Genomic DNA, 19,008 nt, shown 5'->3' with positions numbered 1-19,008 from the left:
TGTTTTGCCTCTAGGTAGATTAAGAGTCAGACTATGGCAATATTGAAGAAAATTAAAATACCTGCTAATTTCTTTTAAATCCACATTCATGGAGCAGTTTATAAACTGAGAATTCTAACTAATTTCCATCTTCTCACCTCTTTTCAAATGAATTGATTGCAATAAGCTTCAAACTCTATTAACAACAGAGTCAAGTTCCTGGTGACTCTAAATTACCAGACTTTGGATTTGAGGCCTAAAAGTCAACTTCTATGCCCAGACCACAATAACAAGGCCAGCCCATTTTCTCTCATGACTATTTCCTTCATTTCAATTGCCTTGGGCATCATAACATTGTGATCCTGTTGCAGTAGCCTCCTGGCCATTCACTCTATCTTTAGCCTCTATGATTTTATAGTCCATCCTTCCTGCTGCTGCTAAGTCACTTCAGTCCTGTCCGACTCTGTGCGACCCCATAGACGGCAGCCCACCAGGCTCCCGTCCCTGGGATTCTCCAGGCAAGAGCACTGGAGTGGGTTGCCATTTCCTTCTCCAATGCATGAAAGTGAAAAGTAAAAGTGAAGTCACTCAGTCGTGTCCGACTCCTAGCAACCCCACGGACTGCAGCCTACCAGGCCGCTCCATCCATGCGATTTTCCAGGGAAGAGTACTGGAGTAGGGTGCCACTGCCTTTTCTACAGATGCTCAAAAAATCAACAGTGTTTTTCCTATTCCAACTAATTTTTTTAATAGCTGATATCAAAAACGAAGTGGTGAGTCAAGAAATTAAAACAAATTGAATAATTATTGAAAAGGAAGAAGAAAATCATCACTTCTTAGAAGAAGACCTAAAAACCCTGGAAATTTTACTGAGAAGCTATGTAGTATGGTAAAGTGAAAGTGAAGGTGAAGTCGTGTCCGACTCTTTGCGAGCCCGTGGACTATAACCTATCAGGCTCCCCCGTCCATGGGATTTTCCAGGCAAGAGTGCTGCAGTGGATTGCCATTTCCTTCTCCAGGGGATCTTCCCAACCCAGGAATCAAACCCGGGTCTCCTGCATTGCAGGCAGATGTTTTACCATCTGAGCCACCAGGGAAGCCCCTTGTAGTATGGTAGATTGGATACAAATAAGCATGCAAAAATCAACAGCTTCCCAACATGCCGGAAGTAACCAACTGGAACACACAATGGGGGAAAGATGGTAAAGAATCTGCCTGCAATGCAGGAGACCCAGGTTTGATCCCCGTATCAGGAAGATCCCCTGGAGGAGGGGAAAGATTTTTTCACCCTGGCTGCCAATGCCCACCAGAGGCACAATCAGGAAGAGTGAAAGTGGGAGGAGAAGATTACTGGAGTCTCTCATAATTCTGTGATGGTTACTATCTGCAGCCTTTTTATGACATAGAGTTTCTTTCCTATTTTGCTTTGTATTGTTTTCATCTTCTGTTTAAGATTTAAAGAGACTCGTGGTTCAAGTTTCAGCCTGGGCAGCTCTGGGTTTGGGTGGGGACATCGGGGAGATCATGGGAGAGTAAGAGCAGGATGGATGGGATGCAGCCAACAGGCCCCAGGCCGCAGCCAGCTGCACCAACCTGGGAGTTGTCACTGACAGGGATGGAAAACTGAAAGCCACCTCTAACTCTTCTCCTCTCTACTGCATAGACATTCAATTGCCAAGTCCTATAAATTGATCCTTTTAAAGAGTTCATGGATTTACTCCTTTCTCCCCAGCCCTAGTCCTGTCCCTTGCCAATATCCTCAGGAATTTGGGCCCAGATTACAATCATCTCTTAGGGGCTCCTTCAGCTGCAGTCCATAATTCATGTCCCTTTCTGTTTTTCTTTCTCATCACCTTACTGTGTCACACTCTTGACTGGTTAATATCCTACAGAATGTATGCCTGGAAAGCCAACCAATCTGGGCTAGAATACAAGGTTCATCTCTCACTCCAGACTGAATGGGTTTGAGCCCCAAGTCTTCCTCTGGTTAGCTCTGTGACCTTGGTCATATTACTTGATCACTCTGAGCCTCAGTTTCCTCATTTGTAAAACTGGCCTAATGCATGTGTGATAAAAATTATTGTGAGTATTACAAATAATACATAAAATATAGGATCCATCTAGGGATTGGACACACAATAATTCAACAGGCATTCAAAACCCATAACTTCTGCCATGAGAGTTGTGGTCATTACCACAATTAGAGTCTACAGCTGCCTGCTGGAGCAAGTTTAATGCCTATGCTTGTGTCTAAGACAATATAATTTGTCCCCACCCAACTTATCCAAGGCACTCCCCAACACAAAACAACCAGCTCTGGGTCCATGCTACTCAGCCCCATCTCCAGAACCCAAGCATCCTCACCCCATCCCAGAACTTTGACTCTTCATCTTCTTTCAGCCTAACGTGCCCTTTTCACATGTTTCCAAATATGCCTACGTCAAGGACTCCTTCCATCACCTCCCTGCCTTGTTTCCACACTGCCTCTCTCACCCCCCCACCACCATCACACACACTTAGCGCTTACCACCCTGTGTGTCCAGCTCTGTCCTGAGCAGTTGGAATGCGTTCTCTCATTTCATCCTCACAACAGCCCTAAAAACCAAGGACTACTATTCTCGTCACTTTAGAGCTGGAGTCACTGGGTCTCTGAGAGGCTGAGTTGCTTGCCCAAGGTCACAAAGTCAGCCACTGGCAAAATCAGAACTCAAAAACTAGGTCTGAACTCTCAACTGCAACCCCAACCTTTCTCAACACATATTTTTAGGCAATGGCTGGATGAGTCACCTTAATATGTCAAAATCCAACCCAGTCACATCTTCTTTATTCTTGAGGAAGCTAGTTCCTATTACTTTCCCTGCTCTTGCCTCTTTGGCACTTACAGTGGCTTTAAGGAACACACACCATACTGTATACTACTGTCCTATAGCGTGTCTGCACTGGATAATTGGGCCCTCACTTTTGTTGGGGTCTATTACAATGTGATTGTGCACAGTTGGGTATCCTTCACTAAGTGGCACCATGAAGGACACTCGCTGTTCGTAGAGACCAGTCTCATTTCTTCCCAGATATATCTCAGGAATCTTCTCCAATAGAGTACAAATTTCTTGCAGGGAAGAACCACATCTTATATTTCTTTGTGTCTCACAAACTTCTACAGATATTAGAGATACCCTCAAAACACCTTTTGGCTCATAGTTGGTCTAAGCAGGCTTGCTTAACTAGGGGGTGAGGGGAGGGACTGCAGGTCCCTGGAGGTATGCAGGACAAAAGGAGAAAGAGGGAATGAATGATCTTCTGTTATTTTCTCAGAAGAGAGAGCACAGCTGGGTCCCTAAACACACTGAGGAAAGTGTTTCCAGTTGTCAGAAGCCTGAAGCAAACTGGGTTTGATGACGTCAATATAATGCTTATTATACTACATATTTGGCATCAATTCCAGAGAAGACTGTGAGTCAGGAACTCAGAAAAAGTCTCCTGGGCATATAGGCAGCTCCTGGTCTGTCTCTTCCACATTAAATACACTCAGGGTATGGAATACACATTTTTAAATGCATGAAACATGAGCCAGACTTGACACCCATCTATCAGAGCTGCTTTAAGGATAATAAAATCAGTGCTGCCATAATAAGGAGGGGGAACTTGATGACCCACTGGAGATTTCTTCCAATCTAAATGATTCTATAAATTCCCCTAAAATCATAAAAAAGCAGATTAAGGATTCATGTAGGCATTTGGACTATAAATACAAATTAATTTCTGCTCCAGTTGCAGTTTTTTTCCTCATCTTTGCAAGAAGCACCTCTATCTCTGAGATATTTCTGGGTGAAACACCAATATAACAGCTAAAGATAGATAGGACTCCCCCAGGTTCTCACTGGTGACTATTTTCTTCTAATTTCACAAATAAATCTGCATCTTGAAATGCACTGAATTGAATCTTGCTGCTGTCCAGAAACATTTATCACTGGAAATCTGTTTTGTTTGGGGAGTAAGATGTAATTATGTACAGATTCGATAAGAACTTAAATGTTCCATTGAGAAATTCTTTATTGAAAATGTTTTGTTTTAACTCTAAGTAATCTGTTTCCATTTTCAGTTACTAGCCATATTACTGCAATCCTTTTTGAATTTTTTAAAAATATTTCCTTATCAGAGCTCAATAACTAGAAATCAAAAGAAAAGTATAAACATTTTTAAAAGATTAACTTATCAATTTATATGTTTTTGGTTCACATACTTGCTCTTATTCAATACGAAGTTAGAGACCAAAATAGAAATGAACAAATGGATTACAGATAATGTTTCCAAATGCATAGGGATAAATGCACATCCCTGAGGAAACGTGCTTCATTATGACATCACAGATGTTTCTCCTATAAAAAGAACTATGTCCTGCAGCAAACTATAATTTCCCAAATAAAGGGAATAAAAGATTAAAGAAAAGAAAAACATGTCAGCAATGGATTTCTCAAATCCAAGGATAGCAACCAGATGCCAAGCATATTAAAATACCATATCTGACAAAGGATTTAAAAAAAGAAATCTTGTACCACTTGAATGCTTAAATACAAAGTATTTCCCCTTTAGATATACCAAAGAAAGGAGACTGTGGTATATTGTTTCAAGAATGGCTGCATGTCTCATGATCTTAGTCCTCTCCCACATTTATCTGGCCTTGGTCTTGTGACTAGCTCTGGTCAATGGAACACCAGCAAGCATGACATAAATGGAGACTCAAAAAGCACTTGCATGTTGGGGCTTGTCTTTTCTTGCTGCTCTTGGTAATCCGGAAATTGATACCAGTTTATTCAAGAGAATAAACCTGGACTAGCCTAGTGGACACATGCGGTCTGTCACTCCATCACTCTAGCCAGCTGCCAGCACCATACATGTGAATTATGCCATCTAAGTTAACCAGCTCCTAGCAACCTGCCAGCTGACTCTAGAAACACAAGTGAGTCCTGGCAAGCCAAACAGAAGAACTGGCTGGCTGAGCTCAGCCTAAATTGCCAACTGAAGAAATCAAAATCTAATAAATGACATTGTTTTATTTCCCAAAGTGAGTGTGCCTATGAAATATTGAGTTATATTAAGCCATTTATAAGCTAGTAGTTTGGAAATCCTTCTAAAATCTACATCCCATGTACAATCTATGATATTTAGCAGGTATCACTCATTCACTGCAAGCATGAGGCTATGTACTTGATGATAAAAATGGCCTTGATTAATCTATACAAAAACTTAATATGAAAGGTATTATTATAACCTACATTTTACAAATCAAGAACTGAGGCTTAGAAAGTAAGTTGGTTGGGGTTACGTGGTATTATGAGTAAGCCTGGACTAACACATTTTATTTGCTCAAGAGTCAGAGCTCTTAATCACTATGCTTTTCTGTCTGATATCACCTATACCATATGCTATGAAAGGCTTCTCTTGTCCATTGGGCTGGAGAATTGTCGGGGCTGTGATATTCTCTTGAATCTTAAGTGATCAGGCAGAGCAGACACAATGAAGCCTAGCCACCCAATTGAAGATACAGTGAGATGGATGGTGAACATGGTGGGTCTTGCTCTGGCCTGCTGACCTCTGACACAGAAACTGGAAGAGCAAAAGAGCTTCAGCAGAGGGGCAGGAGCTATCTAACATATGACAACCTGGCCCATCAGCAACAAGGGGCCCAAGTCTCAGGCTATGACCAATAAGATGATTAATGCCCCCCTTTCCAGTCTTAGGGGGATGAGTGTGAGGAGGAAAAGGAGTCTTGGCAGGAGTTAGAGAAATGGGTGGGAAGTTGGGCAGAAGCCCCTTTCTTCTCGTGGGTGTAGAAGGTATTCCCATGAGAAGAGAGAAGAGCCTCAGTATGTCCCACAGACTTACTGTCTGTCCGTTCTTTGCTAATGAAATCTCTGGAATCAGGCTTGCTTTGCTCTGGATTTCTGACATTTTTAAATGCCTCAACCCTAACTCAATACTAAGACGAAACAGGGATGAGGAGAAAGAAGTTGATCAAGTCAGCCCCTTTCAAAAACTACTTGTTTCAAACCACATAACATGAACAAAACCCTTCCTAACCCAATCAAAGGTCTAGCCCACCAGTCAGCTGTGTATTTCCTTGGGCTGGCTGAAATCACAAGTGTTTAAGGTACTTATGGTTGAAGGTATAAACCGGTTTTTAACCTCCATCTGCCTAATGGAGTCTACCAGAGCCAATCTCTTTTTAAGAAACTCTTAAAGCTTGCAGGACTCTAATGCTAGAGGAAGTTATTGCTGGCACATTTATAGAGAACTAGTGAGAGGGAATATGAAAAGGGCTTCGATAATTGGGAACATTAAGTATACCTAGGCGAGTGTGAAGAGACACAGGCTGAGAAACTTATTTACCTTAAATGAAGCTGAACACAATTTTCAGAAAAGACCAAAACATCTGCATATTAAAATCCTGCTCCCATAAAGGAGACCAATGGGTCCTAGACAAGCAGCACGATTGCCCTATCTCTGAGGGCTGCCAATAATGGCAGAGGCATTTTCTGAGGACCCATAAAGCTCTCTGAACTTTAGTTTCTTGACCTGTTAAATGGGGTCATTACAAAGTTTAAGAGATAGAAAAGTAGTTTCTGATTTTAGATTTCTTGGATCTGAATAAGTCCCCTCCCCAGATCTTGAAAGCATCATTTTGCATCTTCTTTTGCTAAGTTTTGACATGAAAAAGAGAAAGACTAATAGGTAATGTAGTGTCTGCTCTGTGTTTGGGATTGTTCTAAATGTTTTACATATATGAACATAATCTCCCCAGCAATGCTGTGAGATGCGCATGACTATCCCCACTGAACAAATGCAGAAACTGAATTAGTGTTTCTGAGCTGGTGGCAGGCTTGTGGGTAAAGAATTTGCCTGCAAGGCAGGAGACACAGGAGACACAGGCTTGATCCCTGGATCAGGAAGATGCCCTGGAGGAGGAAATGGCAACCCGCTCCAGTATTCTTGCCTGAAAAATCCCATAGACAGAGGAACCTGGTGGGCTACAGTCCAAAAGAGTCACAGAGTAGGACACAACTGAGCAACTAAGCACCCTGGCACGAGCTGGTGGCACCGCCAAGATTCAAACTCCAGTCGTCCAGCTCCAGGACCCACGTGCTCGACAACCAGGGAACTGTCAGGAGCTCTTACCAGTCATTTCATAAAGGAAAGGAATGCACAAAAATAAATACAAATGCTATCATTTCAAAAAATAACATCTTACATCTCCAAAGGCAAGAAAGAAGGACATGGGAAAAACAGAGGTCCCCAAAACTGAAAAATAAAACTGACTTTATGCTAGACATTATGCTTATTGACATAAGCAGAGACATTACTCGGTTAACAAAGGTTAGTCAAAGCTATGATTTTTCCAGTAGTCATGTGTGGATGTGAGAGTTGGACTACAAAGAAAGCTGAGCACTGAAGAATTAATACTTTTGAACTGTGGTGTAGGAGAAGGCTCTTGAGAGTCACTTGGACAGTGAGGCAATCCAACCAGTCCATCCTAAAGGAAATCAGTCCTGAATATTCATTGGAAGGACTGATGCTGAAGCTGAAGGTCTAATACTTTGGCCACCTGGTATGAAGAACTGACTCTTTGGAAAAGATCTGATGCTGGGAAAGGTTGAAGGCAGGAGGAGAAGGGGATGACAAAGGATGAGATGGTTGGATGGCATCAATGACTCGATGGACATGAGTTTGAGTAGGCTCCGGGAGTTGGTGATGGACAGGGAGGCCTGGCGTGCTGCAGTCCATGGGGTCGCAAAGAGTCAGACACAACTGAGCAACAGAACTGAACTGCACTCATTGCATTACAGACCAAAGAATGTTTGGAAACATAGATTTTCCCAATCCTCAGAGGAACATTTGGGAATGACTGAGACAGATATATGGAAGGCACTCTGATAATGTGCCCACCAGACACTAATGGTTGCTGTGGTGCTCTGAATGGTTTCTGTGGTGCCACCCTCTCCAAGCGCTCGCACTGAGGCTGTCTCAGACAAACCAAGTGGACAGAGGTATATGGGGCCCGGCAGGCCACCCACATGGATGTGTACACAGCATTAGCCTCCTGTGTTCTGCACAATCTATCTCCGATTGCTCCTTCTGTGCTCCCTGACGTGGAGCAGCATGTGCCAGACAGCAGGAATTCCCTGGGAAGTTCCAGGAAGAGGTGCCGGGGAAGCAGCAGCCCCCCAGGAGCGCACTGGAAAAGAAGCCCCTGCCACCATTCCCAACATGTTAGATATTCTCTGGTGAGGATGGGAGGCTCTGCAGGAGGTATCTCTCCCTCACTTTATTCATCTTCCCTTTGATGTTAGACCAGAGCAGAAGCCTGCAGATGGGCTTCTAGTCCGTAGCTTCAGCTCACACTGTGCCTTTCAGTGCATCGGTCTCTTTAGGCCGGGAGTACAATTTCAGCCCTGTTTGGGAAGAATGCTCACTTAGCTATCCACTAACAGAGTGGGCAAGAATCATGGCTGGTGTCCGTTACACCACCGGCGACTGGGACATGATGTCAGAATTCACCTTCCACATCTTAAGGCAGTTCATTAATAATTGAACGATTCCTTTGGAATTGGGGAGAGGGAGCAGTCACAGAAATGGGATGGTTAGTGGCTTTAGGAGGAGGTGTCATAGAACAGTGTTGAGAGGCTCAGTTCTGGATTCCAGTGATGGAAGTTTCTAGGAGGAGGCAGGAAATCCTTACCATCAAGGGCTGGAGAGTAACTGCTGTGGACTTTGTGGGCCATACAGTCTGTGTCACAACTACTCTGCTCTGCTGTGGTAGCATAAAGGGAGTTGTGGACAAGAGATGAGTGGATGAGCGTGGCTATGTGTCAAGAGAGTTGGATTTGTGGACACTGAAATTTTAATTTCGTATCATTTTTACATGTCATACAATAATCCAACAGGCATTCCACCCAATATTGCCAGGGCAACCTTCAACCAGTGGGGGATGGGAGAGAATGGACAGCGCCAGCCTCTCTTCCTCTGACGGGACGGTTCTGCAGCAGTTCCAGTGAGATTCCTCAGAGGAACACCAGTGTCACCAGAACGTGGATGTCCACAGCGGTGACCAGCTCTCTCGCTCCTGCACTGGCTCTTCCTCCTCCCCTCCCTCATGCTCTGCTCCCTCCCTCCCGCTTCCTGGGACCACCTCCCAAACCACCAGAACCCTAGCCCTCATCTCGGTCTCTGATTAGAGGAGCCCAAACTGTGACCTCCGGCCACTCTAGAGCCTTGTTCAGAGTCGCACTGAGTCCTGTGCAGAATCACATGACTTGTCACACTGCCCTGTGGTTACAGAACCAGGAGGGCTGTCAAGGCCAGGACTACATCTGTCTCACCAGGGCCCTGGCATGTTAGCTGAGCAGATGCCTGCCATCCATCTGCTGCCCATGCATCGAGAGGGGCAGGAAGCAGCCCTTGGCTTCTTCGATTCAGAAAACACTTTTCTGTTTCAGAAAAGCTTGTAAAATGAAATTAAGGTAGAGTCATTAGCAGCAGGGGAAACGACATCTTAAGAAGACATTTTCTGTTAAGCCCACCTACAGCTGCCCCCACAAAACACACCCTGCCTACTCTGTCTCTGGGCTTACCTCCTCCGAGGAGTCCAGCCTCACTCACTCCTGACCGCCCATCACTGCACAACCCGCAGCCTCCCCCATCTCCTCCCTCCCTGGCTCCTCTTTCCCTTGATTCTAACGCTGTGTACTTCCATCAAGAAATCATAACAACGGACTAGATCAAAGAAATTGAAATAAGTAAAGCTGATCATGCTGCTGGTGCTCCTTTAAATCTCTTTCTCCCCCAGGCCTTGAAGCTAGAGGCTGCAAACTGCCTCCTATGGGTCAAGGGTGGTTGGTTAATATATTTCTGGGAGGCCTGGGTGATGTTCTTAGAGTTGCCAATATTTTAGTGAACATGAAAATCCATATATCTAACTATTCTTGAAAAAAAATTAAAGATTTGATGAGTTGGGCCTAAAATCAGCTGGGGTGAGGTTAGCTGCTTCCTGGATAGGGGACCCAAAGCCCTCTGTGTGCTGTAGTCCCCACCACTCCCTTCTGACTCTCATTCTCAGGCCTCTTGTCAGTTGCCACTTACGATCATGATACACAAAGTTCACCTTGCTCTTTCTTGTTACCTGTCTGGCCCTGAAGGTGAGGGTATCTGAGCTAAACACTTGGACAAAACAAGTCCCAGCTGCTATACATGTTCCTTGGGTTTCTAAGTGCCTCTGGCAAGGGATCAGAGCCTCCTACTCCAATGCTAGCAGGACTTAGGCCATTATTTGGAATCCCTTCTTGGTGTGATGATGATGATGATGTAATGAAACCCCAGTAACAGACAGCAGTTACTCAAGGCACATATGCCCGCCTAATCCTGCAGATGCTTTAAAAAAAAAAGAAAGAAAGAAAGAAATCATTACTACCGAGGGATTTGGAGATGAGAAACAAATGGAGCAAAAACAGAAAGGAGAGGGCAGCAGAAGGCCTATCTCAGCAAGGCCTGCATTGCCCTCACTTCCTTGAATGGGGGAAGGTAGCCTGGTGGGAAAAGAAAAAACAAGCTTTCCCATCCATGCTTTAGATTCCAGTTCTGGCAAGAATACAGTCTTCTGTACTTACAGACGCTGTAAAGCCAAGTTCAAGAACCATGTCCATGTTCACCCTGAACAAAGGGAGAAATCTGAGCGCACCACATGAATTAGCCTGCCTCAGCACGCAAAAGCAGTTCTCATCAAGTTTATTGATTCATAAACCACAGTATATCCCAGGCTCCTGCAAAGTTAGAAGTTAATAACAAAAATGCAAAGGCAACAGGAAGAATAATTCCCGTAACCTCTCGTAGCTCAAAGACAGAACGCAAATGACTGCGCCACACACTACTTACTAAAGAACCACCATTCTGGCAGTGTCTAATCAGTCACTAAACAAATATTTGTGAGGGATGAAATAATCATTACAACAGATGCAGGAACTTCTTTGCAGAGCTTATGGTCAAGCATGAAAGTCATTAAGCACACAGTTACAATTATCTCATTAGTTACAAGTGTGACAGTGGTAAGAAAGCAAAGTACCAAGAAACCCAACCTAGAGATCGAAGAGGGACTCCTGAGGAATGAGCGTTCAAGCTCAGCGCTGGGCCTCCCAGGCGGCACCAGTGGTAAAGAACTTGCCTGCCAGTGCAGGAGACATGAGACATGAGTTTGATCCCTGGGCCGGGATGATCCCCTGGAGGAGGGCATCACAACCCACTCCATGGCAACCCACTCCAGTATTCTCGCCTCGAGAATCCCATGGATAGAGGAGCCTGGAAGACTATGGTCTACAGGGTTACAAAGAGTCAGACATGACTGAAGCGACTTAGCACACACACACACATGCTAAAAGGTGGATAGGAGTTGCCCAGGCAGAGCCTGTCCATCTTCACTGAGCACCTATTATGTTCCTGGTACTATATCAGACACTGGGGTTAGAAAGATGAATTAACAAGTGCCTTTCCTCAAAGAACTCACAGTCTATTGGGGGCAAATAGACTTCCTTTATGTCTGCTGCCAGGACATGATAGGGGCTTTTCAGCACCCTGGAACAGATTAAAGTCATTTAAAAAATGTTCTGATACTCAGAAGAATTCAACCAAAAATCTTCCTAATTGCAAAATGTTCTGTTGTGTATTCAGAGAACCTCTCTAATAATTTAATAAAACAGAAGAAATTGGGAAACTGTCAAACCCTGTGGAGCACCTGGGGTTTCACCAAGATAACAAGGCTTGTTTTCTGCAGATGCTCAAGCTCTGGAAGAAAATTCACAGCAGTCCCAGGACAGCCCAACCATCCAAAAAAAATAAAAAAAAGGTGAAATGAGGAACTGGACAGAGGGGAGTGAGGCAGGCTATTAAACTTTGGAGACCTGGAAAAAATGCTTTTTGGTTAATAATATTAATAATCATCACTATAATGATAACGGTAACTAAACACTCTGATCACCCTGTATGAGTATTTACACTCAGTTCTGTGGATGGGTCTCAGTTTGTGGATGAGAAAACTAGGGATTAGAATAAATGAGAAATTTCTGTTTATGGCATTACGGCATACTAAATAATGCAAAAACTGAAGTCTACAAAGCATTAGACTTGCTCAAAAAAACAACACATCCTTTCAGTCACAAAATGGCAGTTGCAAGTAGTTTGATCGTCAAGTGTCAAAATCAAAGCATGAACTGCACATTAAAACAGTAAATAGATACTGCAGCTCTCCCATGGGGGGCTGACTGGGACACGTGGCCAGACTTAGTGAGCAAGGGGCTTGGATTTGAATGGCCATAAGAGGATAAACGATGAGGCGCTGAGCCTGCGTGAAGTGGGCAGTTCCACTCCACGGAGATTCCTCCACTTAAACTTAGGGACTTAAAAGAGTTACACCTTCAGTGAAAAGAGACAACAGAAAGAAATTCATCCCCTAGGACAGGAAGACCACAATGAAATCTAACTCTCTCTCCCAGGTTATGGGGGGGAAAAAATGGCTACCCTAAGAATTTGTATCCATGGGTCTTCAATCATAAGAGTTCAGAGTTCTGATATATATTAACTGGGTTACCCAAAGTGAGAATCTAATACAAAAAATTATCCCAAGTAAGTGATATTTCCTCAGGCACCTGACAGAAACAAATGAAAGGATACCCCCTTAACCTGGACCATTCCCAAGTTCTATAAATAAAGTCTTTCCGAAAATGAGTTCATAATCCAAAAGCCAACACAAAAGGAAAAAGTCCACCATGAACACCATGAATGAAAGTCAGCAGTCACAGCAAACAATAGGTAAGAAAATCCCATGGACAGAGGAGCCTGGCAGGCTACAGTCCATAGGATCACAAAGAGTCGGACATGACCGAAGTGACATGACATGCATGCAGCTTAAAGGCATACATTGGAAATTTAAATTTGTACTTCTAATTACCATAGAAGAAATACTAGATGTTTTAAATAGTGGATGTTTTCTGACATCCACAGAAACTGGGGATATTTTAAGACTTACTCTCAAAGGAGAAACTATTTAGGACTGAATGAAAATGAAAATGCCACTTTTCAAAACCTGTGGGAAGAAACTAAAGTTTTTAAAGGACATTTTGCAGCTGTCAATGCTTATTTATAGTAGAAACATAGGCTGAACATTAACGAGCTGAGCGCCAACCTTAACAAGGTAGAAAAAGAACAGAATGAATCCAAAGTACGTAGATGGAAGTTAAAAAGTTAGAGCCGTCAATGAAGTATGAAACAAGCTTCCGATAGAGAGGTCTGGCAAAACACAAAATTTGGTTCCTTTTGGCCGGGTAATGAAGTGACAGGAAGCATGGGCGCTGGAGCTGATGGCCTTGACTGAGTCCCTACTCTTTCACTTACCAGCTACCTGGCCTCAGTCATGTGACTTTTGGCTGGCACTGGTGGAGCCACAGGACAAACCCTGGATCATGAACCCTGGTGCCCATGCACTAACTCATTGTCCTTACAATAGCACCTCTGAGTCGTGTATTCAGACGGGAGTATCCTCCTCCCATAATGAAACTGGGCATTAGTATCTCCATTTAATCAATCCTAAAGGAAATCAACCCTGAATATTCATTGGAAGGACTGTTGCTGAAGCTGAAGCTCCAATAATTTGGCTGCCTGATGGGAAGAACCGTAAGGACATTTGTAAGGACTCTGATGCTGGGAAATATTAAAGGCAAAAGAGAAGAGGGTGGCAGAGGATGAGATGGCTGAATAGCCTCACTGACTCAATGGACATGAATTTGAGCAGTAGCGGAGGACAGAGGAGCCTGGCATGATGCAGCCCATGGGGTCAGACACAGCTTAGCAATTGAACTACAACAAACAAATGGAGAAGCCACAATTGGGGGAATATAAGTAATTCTCCTCAAGTCATGAAATAGAAACTGTTAGAACTGATCCAAGACCAGATTTTTCTGACTCCAGTCTATCCTCTTAACTACCTGTGCTCGTCTGTAAAAGATCCCTGTTGGCCACTCACTGTGCACTCAGCTTCAGGGAAAATGTCTCTTCTAATGCAAAATGTAAAATAAGAGGGCCAAGTACCCATTGCTCATATAGAGAAGCTCCTACTTTTAGTAACGATAACCCAGTGGTTAAGATTATGGGCTTTGGAATGATAAATAATAATTGGCAATTTTTATGTCAAGCATAATGTTAAACTCAATCCTCCTTTCAACATCCCTTCTATTTTTTTACATCTTGCCAATTTTATTTCATTGATCCTCCATCTCCACATCCACATGTCTCCCATCGCTTCTCCCTTTCCTTCATTTCTTTACTGGAAAATTCCAGAATAAACTCCAGACTACGTATCATTTCATTTGTAAATACATCAGTACATCTCTCATACTAAAAAGGCTTTTTTTTTTTTAACAAAACATAACCATAATACTCTTATTACACCTTATATAATCAACACTAATTTCTTAATATCATCCAACACATATCCCACATTCAGATTTCATTGACTGCAGAGAAAACAATGAGGAGAGACCCACACCTTGTGTGAGGCCAGCCTATGGAGGGCCCCGGGGAAGGAGGGAGCTACTGTGGCTGCTATGTGGTGAATGGTGACCCAGGACACTGAAGTGCCACCCTTTCCCCACATGGGGGCTGGATGAGAGTGATGAAACCTGAGGGGATGACTGAGGGCAGGTAAAGTGAAGGGAGATAAATGAATTCTGTTGACACAATTACGTGCTAGGTTCTGTGCTGCCCACAGAGTGAAGCCAAGGTCTTTCTCGCATTGGATTACTCGGTTTTGCAGGGAGCTGTTGAAGTTCAATGGTTAAACTCCTGGGAACAAGTAGCCTTATATCCTAGAATTATCTACCAAGTGCTGCTTAATTTTATTACAGGGGAGAACCACAGACTTCCCCCATATTGGGCTGCCCTCAGGAATCAGAGATAGGGGCTGGGAGCAAAGTTAGGGAGCTTTCCTCTCACTTCTGGGGAGTCAGGACCAGGAGCATTGCTGTGAGTGCACAAGACAGGGCAAGGCACAATGTCAGGGAGGGGGTTCCTGAGCCATCAGCCTTTCTATGTGTGATTTAACTCAGTAAAAGTTTATTTCTCGTTCCTACAAAGTCCATTATAGGGTTGGGGTCTCTCCAGAACAGGTTTCCCTCCCCAGTATAAGGGGCTTGACATTTCAGATTGTTCTGATCTTGTGGCTCCTCTCTCTGTATGTGCTTAGGAGGCAGGGAAAGATAGCACTAGAGTCCTGTATCAACAAATAAATGCTTCAGCTAGGAGGTGAGATACCTGCTCACAACCCTCTGCTCAAAACTATTAATATCTCAGGATCCTGTCTAACTGCAACAAGCAAAATGTCTAACCACTCCCTTCTTATTCTTCACTGGGATACAAGCTCCATGATGATGTGCATTTTGTCTCCTTGTCCAGTACAATATCCTTAGATAGAAGAGTACCTGGGCATGTTATTAAATTGAATGAAGGAATGTAATGCCAGCAAGAAACACACCCTTATATCTTGGGAGAAAAGACAGAGTCCCAGGGGTGTAAGGCTGAGGGTGTTGGGTAAGATCTATGCACACCGGAGCTGCAGAGCTGGCTGAGCTTAAGGAATACTACTACCGTTCATCTTAGGAAAGAAAATGAAATCCTGCTGAGAGTGCCAGACCAACACCTCAGGTGGCTTTACACCATAAAACACTGAAGCCGAGGCCCAAAGCAACTGAGCAACCACCACCACGAGCGCTCAGTTCCTGGAAGGAGCTGCAGTGACCACAAATGCATCTCTGAGCCATCAGTCTTACACACCCTTAATGTCCCAATAGCATCCTTTTTTCAGGTTCTCGTATTATCCCATAATACAGATCAAGAACTTCAGGTGCACAGAAGTTAATTCCACACAGCTACAGATTTGCAGAAGCAGGATTACAAGCCAGACCACTTCACACCAGAGCTTGTATTCTTTATCCATAATCAAACTCCTGGGGTCCAACTTTCTCGTTCACTGACTGGGAATGACAAACCCCACCATCTCCCCAGAACTGTGCAGAGGAAGGGAGGATGAGGGGATAAAGCCACCAGCACAGTATCTGGCACAATGATAATAATGGTGATCGTAGTGACAACTGGTACTTGCAAAGATACAGATACACAAAGATGTTACCACTGTTGATTGCTTCAGAATAACTTACTACATAAAATCTTCAAAAAGATACCTTTTCTTCCATTTCGCTCTCACAAACCTTCAAGAGGACATTTGTGCTCTATGTGAAGGCTAGTTTTCAAAATCAAAGTCATGGCATTTCACATTATATGAAGATATGAAGAAAAGCGTTTAAAAGAATCTAACAAAACTACAGAGAAGTTGTGGGGAGGGGAGCTCACATTACTCAATGCAGTAGATGTAGCTTTGAACTTAATTTTCTAGAATTCTTGAAATATTAGTGATGGCAGCATAAAAGACCAATTAATCAGGTTGTTTGTTCTCTGTGTGTGAGTCCCTGTTGCCATCTACAGTTAAAAATGGGGCATGCAACACTGCCAACTGTCTAGCTCTAAAAACACAGTACTGGAGATGATGGTGCTAAGGAAATAGGCTTGTTTGATGAGCACAGAAAACAGAAATGGTACCTGGAGGAGCAGCTCTTTTTCGACCACCTCTTCCGTCTTGCTGATGAGACGCTTCTGCAGTGTATGTATTTTCTGTATCAGCTCAAAGGTACTGGGGTCACTGGCCTATTCAAGGGGAAAAAAATAAAGCAGCTGAGATTATCAGGTTCAGAGCACTGAGGTCCCTACAGAATTACTGTTCTATTAAAATCTATTGCAAAGTTACAGACCCAATACAGACAAGAATCAGAAACAAGGCAAACAAAACGAAATGCACTGCACGACAGATGAGACAGTCATCAAAACAGACTGACGTTTGGCTAGTGTCGTCTCTGTTGTCCCGAGTGAGCCTGCAAGCGGAAAGTTAGTATGTTTATTCCACCAGGGGAAATAATAACAGCAGCAGTGATGGCAGCTCCTGGGCCTAATACCTGATTCTTTGCACCATCTGAACACTATGTTAAGTGCTTTTCACACATTATCAAATTTTAGTCACTTGACAGTCCTGTTAGTACTACTTTCCCCTTTTACAGATAAGGCAACTGAGGCTTGGAGGAGGTCATTTACCTATGCTGATAGAGGTCAGAGCTGGACTCAAGCCCAGATATGCCTGGTTCTAAAGCCCGGGCTTCTTAATTACTATGCTCTGAGGTTTTCCCTACCATCATTTGTTTACACTGGAATGAGACAGGGTTCCCTAACTCATTCGGTCTCAGGGTTCTCCTTTCATAATTATCAACAAGAAGATTCATTACAACCTACGATGGGGCAAGTTCCCAGGATGTGGAAGTCTGCTAATTATTAGCAGCAGGACACGACCATGGCATTTAGCTTTCAAAAGACATTATCAATCTGTAAAGCTCTGATGCACCTTCAATAATTATCTGTGTACAATTCAAACAAGATCTACTGTTATACATTGATAATTTGTCCTCTAGACATTGAGCCAAAGGTTCACTTTCAACTACTGACATTTGGAATTAATCTAGCAGCTAAATATTTTCAACTGCCTCCCAGAGTCTCTGTTTTCCAATTTTTTTAATATAAATTGACATGGAATTGGAAACTTTAAAAGATTTGCTCGAAAACACATGGAATAAACTGATGTGACAGTAAATGAATTTACAGTTTTCATCTCTCTTCCCCAGACACATTCATGTTATTTTTAGTTTAGTAAACTACCCCACTCTTGGCATTTGAAGAGGAATAAATGAGGGTCCAAAAGGCAGGAGATATTCCACTGACTATGACTTTGCTTAAGAAATACTAAGCAGTGCCAAGTGATATCCATATTTTGGAAATAGATTTGGCATACACATTCACTTGGCAAGACTGGACACTGTTAAAATTCAGGCCTTGTGTTTACATAACAATTTATAATGCATTATCCTTAACGCTTTCTTCATTTAAAGGAAAAATGAAAATGAAAAACAAAAACCTACTTGGCTGATTTTCTCCTTTTCCTTGCTCCTTCTTATATCACATACGCCTATTCTCCCAACACTCCAACTGTTAACTTAGTCAAAGCCCCTTCTTGTACTCACATTACTGGGTACTACTAGAGGAGATGGGCATCTTTTTATTGAATAAGCAGAGCTTCTCTATTACTGTTATCTGCTGGTGGAAATGAATCTCAGGAGGTCATAAAATAAAATAAGAAGTTTATTATCCATCATCTTCCAAAGGGACTTTGGCTGTGTCCCCAGATCCTAAAAGAAGGAGTCTGACGAACACAATTCTAGTTCTTTGAAAAGAGGGCAAGTTTAAAAGCCGCGCTTCCTTTTGGGAAATAAAAGGATGCAAAGGCTTTTAAAAACAAAACCCATCTGGAACAATCTAATTTACATTTGATCCAGTCTTTCACGTTTTGGGTGACAATGGCACAGATTAAATAAAACTGCCTGTTACTGCGCTTTAGGTAAGAAGACAAGTAGGGTAGAGAGCGATTTGGGAGGAAGGCTCTCCCAAGTGTTACCTCAAGCTTCCTCCATCTGTGCACGTTCATGGGGTTCTCCAGTTCCTCCTCCAGGGCTCGGCATCTCGTCCTCTCCTTCAGGAACTCTCTTTGCGTGTGAAAAAGCTCCTGCCTAAATAAGTCAAACTTTCTTTAGCAAACAAATTCTCTGCCCAGTATTTGAGTATCCTTTCTTTACATGGTTTCGTGCACGCTACATCTTACAGACAAAGATGGATTAGGGAGACTTCGGGAACACTGAGACCAGCCTCCTAAGGCAAGACACAGGTGATACCAATTCTTGCAGAAGGCAAACTTCAGCTTTAGCTTTAGGAGGGGAAAAAAGTACCAGGAACTGATTCTTGATACCCAGGGAATTTTAGAAGTGTATGAAAAGAACCGGGAAAGGG

At 43.2% G+C, this 19,008-nt stretch overlaps 1 protein-coding gene across 1 annotated transcript in view; it reads right to left on the bottom strand.

Annotated features, from left to right (window-relative positions):
- Positions 1 to 19,008, bottom strand: part of CFAP58 (cilia and flagella associated protein 58) — a 110,138-nt gene that overhangs the window by 34,823 nt on the left and 56,307 nt on the right. Inside the window, exons 14-15 of the mRNA XM_061403390.1 lie at positions 18,620 to 18,731; positions 16,666 to 16,770 (exon numbers count right to left, since the gene is read on the bottom strand). Coding sequence (XP_061259374.1) covers positions 16,666 to 16,770; positions 18,620 to 18,731 — 217 coding nt within the window. The remainder of the gene's footprint in view (positions 1 to 16,665; positions 16,771 to 18,619; positions 18,732 to 19,008) is intronic.

Source organism: Bos javanicus, chromosome 26, assembly GCF_032452875.1.
Source record: "Bos javanicus breed banteng chromosome 26, ARS-OSU_banteng_1.0, whole genome shotgun sequence".
NCBI lineage: Eukaryota > Metazoa > Chordata > Mammalia > Artiodactyla > Bovidae > Bos > Bos javanicus.
The sequence above is the reverse complement of the archived record's forward strand: the minus strand, read 5'-3'. Positions and strand labels throughout refer to the sequence as shown.